The sequence below is a fragment of the Falco punctatus genome (assembly GCF_963210335.1).
Source record: "Falco punctatus genome assembly, chromosome: 16".
NCBI lineage: Eukaryota > Metazoa > Chordata > Aves > Falconiformes > Falconidae > Falco > Falco punctatus.
In genome coordinates this window covers 7,961,440-7,979,139 of record NC_137596.1, presented here as the reverse complement: position 1 = coordinate 7,979,139, position 17,700 = coordinate 7,961,440, and the positions used below count along the sequence as shown (strand labels likewise).

Genomic DNA, 17,700 nt, shown 5'->3' with positions numbered 1-17,700 from the left:
AGCAGCCCCTAATCCAGTCCAGTGCGTGGGTAGGTCTATACTGTCTCCTTGGCTGGTTTCAAGTTAAAATGGCTGATTTTTTATTGATGCTTAGAGAAGCCGTGGCATGATCCCTTGTCCTGGCTCTGCTGTAGAAGCGATACCCTCCTTCAGAAGAAGTTAAGGCACAACAACATCTTAAACCTCATTTCAGCCATTTGTAAGTGTGTAGACCTGAACACTAGGTGTCCTGCAGGCAGGTGCTTCGGTTTTGCATTGTTGGGCTTGGAGCACCTCTCTGTATGTAGGAACTGAGCAAGCTAGGGAAAGGGAAATGTTTCTTTTGCATGCTTTTGTTTAACTCAGGAAAATACTGGTGTGTGAGAAATTAATAATCTTTTTATGACGATTCCTACTTTTTCTTTACCTGCTAGGGCAAAAGCCAAACCTTTCTCTTAAAGGAGTAGTTTTAACTTGTTCATTTGGTATTTTTGTTTCAGGTAGTTCTTCCCAAACAAAGATAAGCAGTCAGGTGAGTCACATGTTCCACTTCCCAGTAGATCTATGGAAGAGGAATGAGAAATGATGAGTGGAGACAATGCTAGACCCCTCCAAATCTCAGGGAGTGAGGTTCAGGATGGCTCTATAGCCACCTGAGCAATAACCCACTGAGAGGCATTTTAAAAGTACATATTTCATGCTCTATCTTCTGTGCAGTGCCACAGATTCACTTGCTTGGGAGCCCAAATCTGGTGATTAGAACTTTATAGTTTTCTCCTCTGTTAGTAATGCCTTCACACTTTCATTTGGAGCTGAAAGGAAAGCACACTGCCAGAACTGGCCCCACCGGGTGCTGTGATAATAGTCTTGTGAGTGAGACTGTCATTAGATTAAGTGGGAGATACCAGTAGAGTTGTTCTTCATGGCCAGCGTCTCCTTTCTCCACATGATGCTCTGAGTCCAGCTATGCTTTTTCTTTCAGATTTCCATATTGTCCCTCCTTTATGCCTTGTCAAGAGCATTAGTCACAGTTAGCCATTTGCATCTTACATTGCAGCTGAGACAAAGCCCACGGGACGTGTGGCTGTTCAGCACCCTCACCCCTGCCGTAGCATAGGGCTCGAGTTCCTCACATGAGCAACAAGTACTGGAGTAGGGAATGAGCATTTGACCCTATACGCCCAACGCATGGTGATGCTTCTCCTGGATGGGGTGGCACCATGGCGTGACACCGACTGTGCTGAAATGAAGGCAGGGACCACTCTCAGCTCTGGCATGGAAACCCTCTGAGGCTGAGCAAATGGACTCACTTCTCCTGTGCTTTTGCTGGCCTGGGTATAAAGTGAAGATGATGCTCCTTAAGGCAGTTGGGGCTCCCCTCCTGGAATATGCTGCCTTCAGTAAAAGCCCTCAGCTGGACCTGAAAGCAGGACTAGCTCCAAGGCACAAATTGGCTTTTCCTGTATGTGCTGCTGTTGAATTCGTAGGTTACTGGATTCCTCATTTGAGGACTGAAATTCTTGTCTTGTGAAATGCAGTGTACAAAACAAGCAAAAGGCAGGTGTTGAATGATTGTACTGAGCTGTCTGTCAGTGGGAGAGGATTTGAGACTGTGAGAGATGGGAGGAGGGCCTAAAGAAAGAGATGTATTTCCTGCATCCCAATAACAAGGAACCGGGGGGGGGGGGGGGGGGGGGGGGGAAGTTTAATTTTGTCCCAGCCAAGGGCTGGTGCGTTGTCAGTTACTGAGGAATGGATTGTGCTAGTGACAGTCACCTTCCACGAATGGGTCAGGTTTTGATTTAACCTGCCCCTTCCTAAAAGTAGCGAGAGAAAATATTATTTCTAAATGTATGATTTAGGAACATGCACATCAGGACTGGAAAAAAAAATTATGGTTGTTTAATATGTATATATGACCCCACTGTGCTGAGAGAATGAGCTGGTCTGTAGCCCCAAATGTCTGGTGGCAGAGAGTGGGTCCGATATTGTTAGATCTGGCAGGGTTTCAGACATCTGCCAGGGGACAGGGGATTTTGTTAGGAGAGGTGGGAGAGAGAGAGGAGCGAGAGAGACACAGCGAGAGAGACACAAGAAAGCTCAGGGAGGCTTATATATATGCCTCAATAACACTTCCTCTTTAAGATTCCCTTACTAAGCTCGGCTCTTATATTTTATATTCAGCACGAAGGTTCCCGCCCCGCCCCCCAGCCCTCCCCACCCACCACCACCCTCTCTCCCTTTAACTTGTTAAGTTTGAAAGATGATATATACACACAGTTTGCTTTGCCAGTCAGCCCGTTTAAGGCCAAGATTAATGCAGTGCATTGGTGCAATCATGCCGCAGTGGTGCGTGATCAGAATACGAGATGGAATATAGGGGGAAAGGCCAGAAATGTGCCTGTATTCTGAGTTTACACAAGTCTCCTTAGCAACTTGTCTGGTTGTTTTTTGTTGGATTTTTTTTTCGCGTGGGGGGTGTGTGCACGCGCGGGAGCGTTGTCCCAAATCACCAGTGAATAAAACATTCCCTGAGTTTTTAAATAGCTTCGGTTGATGGTCTTGTTGTTTTCCCTTCTCCTTTTCCTTTTGTTAAATTAGTGGCTGAATTTTTTATTAATTTTTTTTTTCCCCTGGAGGGAGGAGGGTACAGGGGGAGACTCCGAAAGGGATGGCAGTTGGGCTGGGGGTGGGGGCACCGTAATAGTTTTTATTGTGACTTCTAGAGAGTTGGTTTCTTTCCAGTTGTTCACATCTCAGCATGTGGAATTATTGTGCTTTCTCCCGATTTGCCACAGAATTGGCAGTAGACTGACATTGTTAGTCATTTGAATTGTATTTGGATCTGGGCTGATTTTTTTTTCATGTATTTATTTATTTCAAAACAATTTCTTTTATTTTGAAAATATGCACAATATATTTTATAGCCTGTAAAATGCAGGGGGAGGGGGCAGGAAGAGGGTGAGAGGACTGTGGCAAGGCTGTCCCCTGAACCGTCCCATTATTCACCTCCCCATACAATTTTTTTTTAGTTGCCTACTGAAGAAACCCCCTTCCTCCCCATAGGAGGGAGTGGCCTTTTAGTGATCAAGGTACGTTGGATATTTTTTTTTCCCCAGTTTGTGTGATACTTTATTAATAGCATGGGGCAAGAATGAAGATGTAGGCTGGGGAGAGCAGGGGAGGAGGTGACGGCGGGTGGAGGGAGAGGAAAGAGTTATCCTCAAAGTACTGTACCTTGAAATAACTCAAGGGAAAATAGTTGCTGCCTCACTTGAGTGGCTTTCAAAATCTTGCTGTGCGCTTTTACTTTTTCTTTTACTTCTATTTTTTTAAAGCTTTTGGGGTGGGGTGGGGGGGTGGGTGGGGGGAGAAAAAAGAAACTGAGCCAAAAAAAATTTTAAAGGCTTGGTCTTGGCTTCTATACAAACAGATGTTGCCTGTCATTCCGTTGTTAAGCAGGCAGCAGATTGGAGCAAGCAGCAGCAGTTTAGGGGGAACTGCAGAAGAACTGGAAAGTGGGAGATATATAGATATAAAAATATCTTTTTTTTTCTTTCTTTTTTTTTTTTTTTTTTTTGTTCTACACATAAATATTTTTCTCCCTGGAATTATCTCTAATTACAACATGTCTATTTTACATTTTTCATTCATTTTTTTTTTTAAGTGGGCAAAATAAATCCAAAACAAAACGGAAAAGCACTAGGAACTTTCACTCAAATTTTACCAAAGCAGCTATCTTTTGGGGTGTTTTTGAGAGCTTGTCAGTTTGATTTTTTGCTCTTTTTCACATAGGCGAACATGTGTAGGAAAGGGGGTTCTATTGGAAATGCTTAAGGCATTCTCGGTAAGTGAAAATTTGCAATGAATTAGGTCAGGGATTCTGTTGTTTTTCTTGCTGCTAGCCCTGTTTCTGTTGAGCTTGCCCTGGAGTTCTTGCTGTACGTGGAATTGTGAAGGTTGAAGGCCTTTCTGTCTCCTTTCCAAGTTTTAGCAACATTGTAAGAACAAGAATCACGTTGTTTATACAGTAGAAGTTCTAACGAAGCACCGATACGCTCCATATTGTGGCTCTTTTGTGTTCTGCATGTGCTTGTGGGTTTAATTCCCCTGTTCTTTTTATGCTCTTGTTTTTTATTTCCCACTTCATTTTTAATTTCTGCTTTCTGATTTATTTGTAGTATGCCTGGGAGAGACAGAAAATAGCAAAACATGGGGAGTTTTGAGACGAAAGAGTTAAAAGTTTCTTGGCACACGAGCAGCAGTTTAGCAACAGATCAATTCATTTAAATGAAAGAAATCACAGACCAAGCCATCTGATTTTGAAATTTCACATCTTATGCTTTCACTTTAGAACAAAGCTTCTGTTTTTCTTTCCCCCTTATTAATTCACGCTGGTTTTGTTTAAGACTGTTGGTTTTCATAGAAACTTTAAGCTGTCTGTAGTCTGCCTCTTTTTCTCTTAAAATATGAAATAGGGGGCTGTATTCATCTTCTGCTAGTTGCAGTTAGCTCTGCTGTAAAGTCAGCCATAAACCTCTGCACATATAACAGCTGGTGCCAGAGCTGTTTTCACCCTCGATTACTATATGTTTGGAACAGCTTCCATTTTCTGGCTTGCAGGCTGTATAAACAGTCACCTATGTACTGCGAAAAACAGTCATCTCCAGCCATTCTGACTACCCTGTGTGCATTACATATGCGCGTAGGTCTGTCTGCATGGGTAACTCAAGGAACTGTCTCTGAGTGGGAATTTTCCTCACACAGATAGGAAGTATATGTCCCTCCAACATCTGTATCAAGAAGTAGTTGTTCAGACTGACTCTATGTGTGTCTGATGGAAGAGTTATATCATTCTATACTTTATGATGTATATTGAGCATAAGCCACTGTAAATGCTTTTAATAGCGAGTTAAAGTCCGAGAAGGATCACAACCAACTTTGTGTTGCTGTTTGTTCATTTAAATGCATTTGAGTCTTGGTACCATTCCCAATAGTTTTGTTGCTACATCAAGTAAAATAAAATAAATCAACTCATATATAGAGAAGTTGGGGATTTTAAAAAATCTATTCCCACCATCCTTCTACACAATCTCTTAAAAAAAAAAAAAAAAGTCAGTTGCTTACGATAAATGGATGTGTTTGATGAAAGAATTCGCAGCGCTGTACTGAATTTTGATGGAAGCTTTTGCGCCGTGATGCTGAGTCTCTTCACGGTGGCATTGCGTCAAGAGAAAGGCCGTGATGTTTGGGCATGGGTGAACTCCTATCAGAGGGAAGCAGCAAAAGGGTGGGGTAGGAGTCTGGGTGCAGGGGGAATCCTTTTGTTAGCCTGCTCCCCAACCTCTGCTCCCCTGCACCCCCTGCAAGAAATCCTCAGTAAGAAAGAATAGTCTTAAGCTGCAGCAAGTGGATTTAAAAAATAGGTAGTGGGGGGGAGAAGTATCAACCTCCACCTCTAATGTGACTACAATTGATCGTGGGTCTGGACATTTTTATTATTTCCTTCTCTTACACTAGATCTCCCAACTGTGTTGTAAGAAAACGCCAGGATTCTGAGCGTGAGTCCGTCCCCCCCAGTATTGGAAATATTTCTGTGGGTGTCGTTGTGGTTACATCACAGCGCGCTCCTTCCTCATCTCCATTCTTGTGCAAAATTCAAATAATTCCCCCCCCCCTCCCCGATAGCAGCTGTGCATGGTTTTTTAAGTCGGTCTTTAACGTTGCGAAAGGAACAATAAAATGAAAGGCAAAACCGGCATCTTAAAACTTGGCAAGTGAAAGCAGCTTGGACTGGCAGCCAAGAATCCTGCTGTGGTGCAAAAAGAATAGCATCCACGAAGCCACCACAATCCGGGGTTTCTCTTCTTTTAACAATCGCATCGGCAGAGAGAAATAATTATTCCTTGTATCAGTGTTAAAAGAGTCAAAAAGCTTAAAATGCTTGCTTGGTGAACCTTCTCAAAAGCAGGTAACAATCCTCCTATTTGATTCTGTTTTATCAAACTTTAATTGGATAAGGATCTATATATGATAAATAATCAGTTTAAGAAGTTGATGCGTGTTACTAACTAGCAGGGAATGCATTTGCTGTTGCAACTTCCACATTGCTGTATTTTTTCTTAATCGCTTTGGTGGTAATAGAATTGGCAAACTTCATAAATGTTTGTGTTACAAGAAATGTTTTATTTCCACAGATTTAACTCATTGTGGGGGGGGGGGCAGGAGTAGTTTGATCCAAGGTGTAACATGGAATATAATTAAAAAAAATAATATGCAAAAATCAGGACATCAGGAGGGGGGAGTAATTTCTGTCTTAGGACCTTGTCTGTTCCTTTTGTTTCTAAAGCTGTAGCCTCTGGATATATAAAGGTAAAATCCATTTTTTGAAAATATGCCATGAAAATATCCATAAATATTTTGTCTTCCAGAATACGTTCCTTGAAGAGTTGGGCCTAGCAATATGGCAGCGCACATTCGATAAGAAATCTTGTAAAATGCTGCTACTGAGGTAATTTGGTTTCTCATACATTTTCCAGTCAGTATCTTCCTTTTCCTTATGATTTCTTAAAATTATTTGAAGTACAGGAATCTATTGATACAGGTCTTCTCAGGTTTATGAGAGAGAGAGAGAGAGATTGTGTGTGTGTGCGTGTGTATAAAAAAAAATAAATATATATATATTTGTATTTCTAGGCCTAAATAGATTAGGATTAAAACTAGAGGGAAGAGGTGAGGGAAAAGAATAGCAATTATTTAGCTGTTTCTTATTTGTCTTATTTTCATGAGAGAAGTATGAAATGGCTGCAAACAGCTTTTTTACTCAGGCACACAATGCATTCCATAATGATCAGTTTTCCTGGACAGGGCATTTATGCTTTGTGGTTTGTAAGAATACCACCCACAGACCAAAACCAATGTTATGTCTTCAGAGACTTTATTTCTACATCTTTCCTTCTATATTCCTTTGGCTACAAATCTATAAAATGCCAGTTTTATACTGGGTTAATTCTAATGAAAGTGTATTACTTTTTTGACTGTCCCAGGCTGTAGTAGCAAAGCCTGTGATCACTGACATATTTTAAAATTAATAGTGAAGCAAAGTATGCTTAGTATAAGGATATAGCAGTGCTTAATATAAATAATATGATCCTTCATGTACAGGTGGAAACTTTTTATTTGTAATCTTAGCATTCTAGACAAATACAGTGTGAAGACAATAGATTCGTTTGCCTATCATGGATTTTCTGCCACTATATATATGTTCATCAGGTTTTCAAAAGGTACAATAGCTGTACGATTAATCAATGTAGAGAAATGTTTCAAAACCCAGATCTTGTATATTCTATGGCTCTCATTCAATCTCCCTGCATATATTTGATGTAAGTGAAATTCATCTTTAAAATGCAGTGCTCATTAAAAACATATATATATCTCCATATCTTTCAAAAAACAAAACCATGTTCATTTGCTGCTGCCTTTATCAGTTCACTGTCTCAAATGAGTTTTTTTTTCCAAAATGTATGAAAAGGAGTAGGTTGGTTCCTCGATACTTGTAATTTACAGCACGCAGGTGCCATTAAATGAAATCTCTGTGCCACCGAGCTGCCTTTCTTCAGGGCCCACAGGAATGCAGAAGAGGTCAACCAGATTTATAGTGGGGGCCTGCCTGAGGGATTTATTTGGCATACATAGGTGCTTTTCTAGAGATAGCTGTTGCTGCTTTCTCTTTTTCTCTCTTTCCTTTTTTAACAACTATGGCTTCAGTTCTTCCCTTTTGTTTTTGTTTTATATTCTTCCCCTTTTGTTTTGCAAACGCCAATCAGGTAGCAAGGCAGTAGGAGATGTTTGGCCAGAACTGCAGCAGAGATCGGTCCTCGTTTAGGCAACTAAATAAAGCGTGTATTTTCTGTGTGGGTCAACACCTAACAGCTGCCCTTGCAAGCATGTGATGGGCTCTTAGAAGGTCTGTCTCAGTTCTGTCTCTGAGAAGAGCTGCAATAACTCAGTAATAAAGAGCAGTTGCTGAAGTGCGTTGGGTGCCTGCAACTTCCATTCAGACCAGTCAGAATTGAGGACACGTGTCCTATACCACAAGGAGGTATGTACAGGCCACCCAAATGTTACATATTGGTTTCCTTCATGGACTTGAGCTATCCCAGTGGTTAGAAAGTGAGATTGTGAGCTATTAAGGAGGGGGTGGGGGGGTGAGTTTTAGAACTAGGAAAACCCAGTAACAATTTAACCTCCACACAGTATGTGTACTTCAGTGTGATAATTGCTTTTTTTCCTGTCTCAGATGAAAAAATAAAGTATTTCTTTGCCAGCACAGATATGCAAATTAGCTTACCTTCATATACGTACATTAACGTAAAGAGTGTTAGGGTCAAAATTAATATACTCATAAAGAAAATACTCTGTCTTATGCAATAATGCATTACAGCATGAGAGTGGCATGCAGAAGTCTGACAGAAAAATCCCTTGCCATCGTAATACTGGTACCGCAGCAGCAATGTTACTGACTCCTGATATTGTGCCTCTTAAGCCCTATTAGAGGGGTCAGAAGACAATTTGAATTTTAATCTTAGGTTCCCTGAAATAAATGAGCTTTGTAGTTAGAGGGCTTGGGTTATTTTTGGCAGGGTAGCATTTGTTATATTCCGTTTGCAGTTTGGTTCCAAAGAAGTGCACAATACGTGTATTTGTGCATGATGTGACTCTGTTCTGTCTGCAGGACCACGTGCTCCCTGACCCATTGCCTTGACCGCTGTACAATTATTGCAGGGCTAGACCTTTCTGATTTCTGGGTGCTCCTAAATTGCATTCAGGCTCAAACATAAAAGTTGTCCTGATTTTTCAAAGATGTTGAACCCCTGCAGCTCCTGTTCTTGGCATGAATTTTGAGTGCTGAAAACTTTGGAAAAGCTGGATACTTTTAAGGTAGGTATTGGAGTATAAGCATAGGAATCCAAACTTAGATGATCAATTTAGATAACCTTTGGACAGATGGCGAAAGTTTAACATCTCTATTGCTGGATGGAACAGGAGTTTCTTGTAACCCAGCCCAAGCAGTAATTCCAATAAAGGAAAATTGCATTTTTTTTAATTGCATACTTACCAGGTTGGAAAGGTTGAAGTGATTTATTTTAAGACCCTACACAAGAAGTGGGGGAAACTATCTAAAAGCATCCAAATAGTAAAATTATTTTCCAAGTGTTGACTACTTCATTTTATAGAGAATAATACTACCTTGCATTAACCTAGTTTATCTTCTGAAGAAAGAGAAGAGGTAGAAAGTGAAAATTTTGTGACGCTTTAAGCGACAATTAATCTCACTGATGTTGTTCACCACTTCTGTGTGGAGCTTACAGCCGGACTGCTTTGCAGCCTAACTCCCCAGCAGTTGCCCACCCAGTAAAATTTCATTAATGGGAAATGTTAGTTACACAGGAAAGAAAACTTGGAAACTTTGGGGGAAGGAGGGGATGCTTCTTGCTTGCAGTGGCAAAACTTTGCTCCATGACTGTTTTCCAATACTTAGTAGAAAAATCCTGAAGAAGTTTTATATTTGTCATTTTAGAAAGAAATGCAGTGAGACAGCAGAGAGACGGAGTTAGGGGAAAATTCTAGATTGTTTAACAGAGTGAAAGGATTTCTTTTCTTTAAAAATAGAGTTTAAATAGAACCCCAGACCAGTAATGACTTCTCTGAAAGTTAAAACAACTCTTAGGCAGTTCTTTCTTCTATCTGTCCTAACCAGGCTGCCAGAATGGAAATGAGACAGCTTTTTGCGGGATGGGGGTATGCATGTGTATTGCAAGTCTGTCTACATACAAAAACTTTGCTGTGTGATTATTTGCTACGCTGTTAACGATGTACCTCCAACGCTGGCTGTTAATTCTCCAGTACTGTGTAATCATCAGTAATTCTGTCCAGCAAAGAACTCATAAGAAAGAAACACAGATCTACTTTACTTTGTTTATTTTAATATTCATTTTATTTCACTATTTTTTTCCAGAGGGTTATATGGGAGTGAAGGAAACTGTAGCAACAGCGCTAATTTTATAGCAAATTCAGTAAGAAACTCTTCCCCCCACATCCCCATGCCCCTCCAACATCCCCCCCCCTCCCCCCCCTACTCCAAAGGAGGGCTTTTAAGGTGCTGAGGAGAATGAAGGCTGCTACTTACTAACAGCTCTGAAATTTCATTTGCAGAAATGGTTTTCCTCTTTAAATAGAAAATCAAAACCCACACCTAGCAAATTACAGAAGAGATCCCTGCCTGTTGCCACAAACCCGTAGATCCGAACTTGTGGTCATACTCCACACAAGCTTGTATCTATAGGTATGTGTCTGTCTGGCAAGTGCACAAAGTGTTGTGTTTATGCATTTAAACTGACAGTGTTCAACTTTGCTCTTTGTATCCTTCGTCTAATGCCTTCTTCCCTCCTCCTTTTTTTTTTTTTTTTTAAGAAATATAAAATTAGAGCTGCAGATCTTGTTCTGCAATTATCATATCAGTTTTCAGCATTGGTTAGTGTTAAAATACACTCATACAAACCAGCAGTTCATTTGTGCCTGAGTAAAATGGGACAGGGGAGTTATTTGACATCAGACCAAAGAAATTAAAGCTCAGATACATTATGCATAGGTTTGGCTGTGGGGACGTGGTAGGGAGTGTTCTTAGGTGGTTTGATTCTGGGCTTCTTGGGAAGCACGTAAAATTGTTTCATTTATAATATAACTTGGATCCATTCTTTCTTTGCTTAGTGGCAGCAATTTGTTTATGAGAGGAGTATATGCTCCTGTTTGCCTTTATTATCAAGTAACTTTGAATCACTGGGTACGCTGCAGGCTTGCAGCTCTGTAACAGAGGAGGGTATTGAACCTCCAACTACTATTCTGTCTCAAAAACCACTTTATTGTAGAACCCCATCCCTTCCAGTTTCATGGTATTTGTGTCTTTCAAAATAGTTTTTAAGGGAAAACAATCGTGCTGGAAAAACTTCACCATGTCAGCAGGCAATATAAAACCTGCTGCATAAAACTAACATTTTTAAGTTATGAAAGTGGAACAATTATTTTTTAAAAAGTCATTTTTTAAAAACCTCACATACAGATTCTATATGAGAATAATTAGGCTGTAAACTCAAAATAAAGTCTGACTGTTTTTTTCCAGCAGCGTTCAGTGTTAATTCTACCAGAGATTTGGTCTGCATTTCCACTTTTAAATTTCTCTGGTTTTGAACTTGGTTGGTTTGACGCACACTGCTGCAGTCCAAAAAAGTTTGGGGTTTTTTTCCTTGCTGAATTTCCAGGGTTTTCTATGTGTTTTCTGTTTACTATAGAAGCATAAAACGATGTCAAAGAAGGCTTCTGCTAATAAAATTTCAGTCTAACTGCTTTTCTTTCTCCCTGTGAATTGAAACTAGCTTTTAAAAAAGAAAATAAAATGCACAGTTTGGCATTCTGTGTGACCATGCATCTGGGTACAGGAGCTGGTGGTCAATATTCACCTCCTGCATGTATGGGAGATTGAGGTATAAAAGCTGCACTGCAGCAGATGCGTGGTTTCCAGAAGAACTTTTGCTGCTGGGCTGTCTCTGTAGTGCGAGGCAGCTGTTTTTCCAGCTGTGTGCTTACCATTGCCACAGCACAGGATGAGCGCTGAGCACCTCTCTTCAGGTTTCATTTACCTGAATGGAAAAGGCCTTAGACGCATGGCCACAGGTAATGGCTTGGCTTTTCAAAAAACAGACAGTAAGAGGTGGCTGAGGAGGGGGATGAATAAGTCTCTTCCAAGCAAGGGTGCTGCAAGGCCACACTGAAGCCTGGTTGTGGGATACTGTCCAGAATATGGACCTTGAGTCAAGATCTCTTTCGGCATGTGGTGCTGGTTCCCGCCTCCACTTTGGTTTTGCTAGTGGACATTGTTTCATCCTTAGTGGAATGAGTAGGGTATCGTCATGGGCAGTGATAGAAGCAGGATGAGACTACATCCAGTTGTGACAGTAAAAACAGTTTTTCCCAGAGGAGCTGTTAATATTCTGTGTTGGCTTTTGTTTGTTTGTTTTAAAATGCTGTGAATATTCATTGCATTAGATTCCTGTCTTATGGCTACAAAGGAAGAATTGGCTCATTTCATCTAACCACCAAAGAGAAATGAGCTGGTCAAACCCAGTTCCCAATATAATAGGTATTTCTGCATGGTGGTCTCTTCTCTGTAAAGCCATTTGGAGACATCAGTCTTCTGGCAGAATTTGCTGAGAAAAGCCTGGAATTTGTCATGGATGTTTCTAGAGGCTGGCACTTCAGGTGACATTGCTCTGAGAGAGCCAAAAGCCCATGGCAGGGAAATTGGGCAGATGTGTCGCAAAATGAGATACCACAGTTGGGTTTGAAAGCATATTTTTGGATTAGAAAAATCAATATTTGAATCAAAGAACAGGAAAGCAGAAACGTGTGTTGTTTTTTTTAAAACATTGTAGTGTAATTTCTCACTGACTATGTTGGGACCTGCTAGTCAGTATCTAACTTCCCTTCCCCCCCTCCCCCCTCCTTCGGTAAGAGACTTGATCTAAACATGGCTGGATACTTAGGAAGCAAAACTTAGAAATGTACCATCAGAAATGGGGCAAAGATGCAAGCCCTGTGCTTCTGTGAGGAGAACCATCACATTGTATTCTGAGGCTAAGCATGTTTTCTGGTTGCTTCTGGTTTTCTGGTGCTTGGCAAAGAAAAAGGGTATCTGTGCCACTGTGTGGGCATGCGTCAGCTCAGCCTGACGTGAGCTTGGAGACGCTGTGGCCTCTGCTTTATGGGACAGGGTAAACATGCCCAAGGAAGCCTCTTGAACACTGGTGTCTTCTGCAGCACTGGGTGCAGCAGCATGGCCACAGAGAGGACGCCACCATGGGCATAGGAAGAGTCGGCACATCTGTCAGCAATACCAGCATAGCTTCTCTGAGCAGAGTGTAGCCATGCTTTCTGTCACGATGCTACATGTAATTTGGGTCTTTGTATTGCAGTGCTCTCCCACTATACCTGTTTGCTTGGCATTGCTAAGGCTGCACTCCCTGTGCCAAACTTAGTACTTGGGATGGCTTGGCTCCCACTTCTGCCTTCCTGCCACTAGCTCATGTGCCTTTCCCCTCTCCTCCTTCTCCTCTTATGTTTTACTAAATTTTAGAATTTAATTTAGTTTGTTTCTTGTTAAACTGCCCCCTGTTATTTTTTAACTATAGCCTCCAATATTCTCCCCCACCCTTTTGTTTTTTCAGCTCAGCTTTTTGAAAAGAACTGTATTGTGTTTTCAGCGTTAATTTGTATTTCTTTTCTGTTGGTTGTATTTCACTGCACTTCATTAAGTTGTAGAGCAAAACTGGAGTCTGAAAAAATGATGTGAAGAACCTTGAAATGTGTCTTCTCTTTACGATAGAAAAAACTAATTGGAGTCTGTGGAGCTTCTACCTGTGTGTTTCTTATGAATTTTTTTCCTCTCTTTGTTGGTAAGGAGCTTACATTTATGCAACAGCTTTGATCCAAGTGCCATACAGAGTGCACAGAGATCTCTTCATCTGTCACTGAGGCACAGCAACTGCATAACAGCGGAGAGACACACTGCAAAATTGCTAAGGGCAGGAAGTACTGAATACTTCACCCAGTTTGATGTTGCAGGGGAACTTAAAGAAATAGAAGGCAGTTACTGTAGCTGGAAACAAACCAGAGCACCTGAATGTAGAAAGTACCAAGAAGGCCTGGAGGATGTGAAAAAGTCCCCAAATCCTCTTCAAAAATTGATACCTTAATTAATGCAGTCCCTCTCTCTAGCAATAGGCAGAGTCATTGCTTTAATACCTCCCAAGGGGAAAACAAATGCCTCCTGTGGAACTGCATGGCTATATCTGCATCTGGGGAGGCTTTACTACAATTGCATTTCATTTGGCCAGTTACAGTTTAAACTAGAAGCAGTAGTTCTTGCCTGAAGACCAGACCAAAGATTTTCCAAAGCAGATTCCTCTGATTTTTCAGGCTTGGTAAATCATGGTTTTCTCCCTTGGAGTAACAAGGCCATTTCTCTTTTCTGTTCCTGGCATCTTTCACTGAACGCACCTGTAAGGTCCCTTGCAGACAAGCAAGTTGCACAGTATCCACTGGGGTATGAAAATTATTACATTTGTGTGCTCCCCCTTTTCCCAGTCTCGTCTGGTGTGGAGCACAGTGAGCCCTTATCAGCAGAAGAGCACACAATAGCATTCGGGTAATTAGAATAACCATATGCAGTGGCAAATGGGATTCATGATAAGCAGAATGTAATTGTGTACCCTGGAACTTGAACCGTATCCAAATGCCCTTATTTAGATAATCAAATCTGGTTAAAATCTTAAAAGGCAGATAAATTTCAGTGTTCTGATTATTTCAGTAATCTGACTTATTTTTCCCCCAGTAAGGGAGAAAATAAGGAGAGGATGTTCTTAGGGGAGGAATGCAAGACTAAGACAGACACCTGCCCTTGAGCCAGGAAGTCTCCATAACTTAGGAACATTGGCTACAGCAGTTTGGAGGAGGAGAGGAGTTGTGCTCCAGCTGGCCTGTGGAGCCTTTGGTTGTAGATATGCAGTATCATGCTGAAATACAGCCTCACCATGCCACCCTGGCAGTGGCACCAGGCTTTGGTACAGCTTCCTGGTGATCACCTATGAGTTCCTTTAGTTTTCAGTGTGGATGTAAAAACAGCTTTGGCTCTGGGTCGTTATTATGGTGTGCAGAATCTTGAACAAGAGCATTCAACCTGGGCTCACTGGGCTTCACACAAGAAGCATAGAGCACTGCTCAATCACAGGGCAGGCCTGGGCTAAGCAAAATAACCTAGGTTTTGTGGTCAGAGCAATCAGCCTTGCAGCCCTTGTGTCACCTTGCCCAGCAGCATCACTGATCTGCCCCTAGACCCAGCACAAAGTGTCTATGTCATGTGTTGTATAACCCTGAGCTGATGCTGCACTCCAGCTGCTGACAAAAAGCTCTATATGGTTCAGGAGTGAGAGCGTGGCTACCTTTCCCCTGGAAAGTACCAGATACTGTAATGTAATATTGAGTAAATCTTCAGATTGCTGTAACTCTTGCTAAAAATTGAGGCAAACGCCATTTTTTAAATGTGTTGAAAAGTTCTGGACAGCTTCCAAAATATTTACTTGCTCTGGATTTCAGCTGAGCCCAGATGAGACTTCTTTCCTTGTTTTGCAGACTCTTGAAGTTCCAGCCCTGTTTAGCATATCTGCCAGACTTCTAGGAGTTCTCTGAGCTAGAGTAAACCTTGGAACCTCTTGAGGTTCCTCATCACAACTAAGTTCTAATAACAAAGTTTCATCAAGTAAAGCTGAATGGGTGAGATGACCAGTAAGGAATCATGTCAGCATTTCCATTGTACAATCTCTTCTGTCTGAGGCTTATGAAAGTCAGCTGTAAAAAAGATCACTCTGGGCTGAAATTTAGCAAACAAGTTTTCAGACCTCAAACTGGAACGAGTATCATTTGTGGGGTTTGGTATTTATTTTTTTCTCACTGACTTAAGGAAATATGTTTGCTTCACGAGTATTTTCTGCTTTCCACCCGCTCCTTGGCTAGCCCTGCAATAGCCTGCCTGGGATCTGAAAGTGAAGGTGGGTTCTTCCTTCTTCGGCATCATTCACATCCATAAAGATTCAGAGCCAAATCTCAGCTGATGATTTTACTGAGGATAATAACAAAATATAATTCAGCTTTCCTGAATACATCTGTACTGAATTCCCATTGCTGGTATCCTTACTCTCTTGTTCATATCTGTAAAGTCAATAGGAGTGGTTTTTAAATGCACACAAAATGTGGTAGAGCTGCAGGGGCGGTATTTTCTGTGTCATTATTTGTGAATAGTCTCCCCTCTGAAACCCTCCTTTTCTGTGGATTGTGACTAAATGACAATGCTTTGCATTGAAGCATGTTTTTTAAAAAAATAAATACTTTAATATTGCAGCCATTCAGTCCTCAAAAATCAGTTCTGGATTTGAATTCTCTCCTCATTTGTGGAAAAATTGAAGTTTGGGTTTGTGTAGTGTAAAGTAGGGGAAGCAGGTTTCTGAATGTTTCTCTCGCCTGAAGTCCATGAAGGGAGCAGGCGGTAAGAGGAGCGATACTTCTGCATAACTTCATAGTCCAGACTAAAGCTTGCACCTTGATCTAAGGTCTTCTGAGGTCAGTGGCATGGGCTGTTGTTAACTTCAGAGGCAGAAACCTGTGATCTCTCTGGGAAGAACTGCTACAATGACATTTCCTTTCCATTTGAAAATAAGTATTCATTGAACATGAATTCCATCTTCTGTGTGATAAGACAGCAGTCTTTTTCACATTTACTTAAGCTACTGTATTTCAGAATTCAGAGGGTTACACTAAGTAAAAGAACACAATTTTGATTATAATGTTGCTTTAAAATAAAACTAGCTGGGCTGGGACAGAGATTTCCTTTTGTTCACAGAAGTGTGAAATCATTTCTGTGGTTCTGAAAAAGCAAGAGGCCTAACAGGGTTCACAAACAATAGGCTCTGGGGCACATGAACTTACATAGGAACACACAGCTCTACATGTAATGCAGTTCTCCCTATCACAATTTTTAATAGGAACTTTTACAACATTGATACGTATCATAATTGAACATTATCATTAGATTACATATTTAGTCTAATTACATAATTCGATATGATTGTGCTAATTGGGTAAAGACATAATTGACAAAAATCACCAGAAAACAAACATGGAGATTCATGCCACCAAAAGAAAGTGTCTTAATAGACACCAGTGCTGTGAATCTCTCTTGCTTTCCTCCCTGAAGAATGTCTGTAGTACATAGGTAGTTACCAAAGAGTCAGGCATTCATAGGTATTGTGAAGCAGTGGTAATTAGATGACTTCTGTTTTAATATTTGATCTCTATTCCTAAACTCAATGCTTCATGTCAGTAATAGCAGAGATATTCTAATTGGTGGAACGACTAAATGTGTGACACTCTTTTCTGCTTGAAATTACAGTTACTCTGAGATGCAAATACGCTCATCTGTCGAAGCTTCATCTGAGCTTAGAGCGGTGGGAACAAAATACCTGTAATTCTAAAGCCAAGCTTTCATAAATGGGGAAAATTTGCCAGGATAATCTGGTTTTAATTTGCCAGGATAATCAGGCTACAGAGGTATCTAAAAATTGACCAGAGGGTGAGTTAGGTATCAGACCCTGGGACAGAAGCTGCTTTAGTAATTAGAAAATACTTTATCTTAAAGTCTTTTTGTAATGCTTTGTAAAGAGAGCATAGGTTGCCTACAGGTCCACAGAAGGACTTGCTTATTACCATCACATTTCTGCAGAGAGGTGTTAGTACACGTGGGAGCTTGGATACAAATATTTTCCCAGTGAGGACCTTCTCTCAGTGGTTTGTGCTTGGACACTGCTATGGCACCTTGGAGCAGGTCTTGGTACTTGCAGCAAAAGCACATGTGTCAGGCGGGGCTCAGCTCCCTGGCTCAATATAGTGACGGGGGAGGGAGCGAGAATGCTCTTTCAATAAGTGCCAGCACAGGGCTGACAGCTCAAGGATTTGTAAATGTGGTGATGAAGAGGAAGTTGAAGTTGCGATGGAAGAGCAGCAAGGAGAGGTGGCGAGTCATGAACAAAACAGTCACAGTGGCACTTGCCAACCTAA

General features: G+C 41.1%; 1 protein-coding gene across 1 annotated transcript in view; it reads left to right on the top strand.

Annotated features, from left to right (window-relative positions):
• LOC308054126 (uncharacterized protein) overlaps nucleotides 1–17,700 on the top strand; it is a 97,868-nt gene that overhangs the window by 48,874 nt on the left and 31,294 nt on the right. Inside the window, exons 5-7 of the mRNA XM_080366411.1 lie at nucleotides 480–511; nucleotides 3,012–3,071; nucleotides 6,411–6,490. Of these exons, the coding sequence (XP_080222537.1) occupies nucleotides 480–511; nucleotides 3,012–3,071; nucleotides 6,411–6,490 (172 nt within the window). The remainder of the gene's footprint in view (nucleotides 1–479; nucleotides 512–3,011; nucleotides 3,072–6,410; nucleotides 6,491–17,700) is intronic.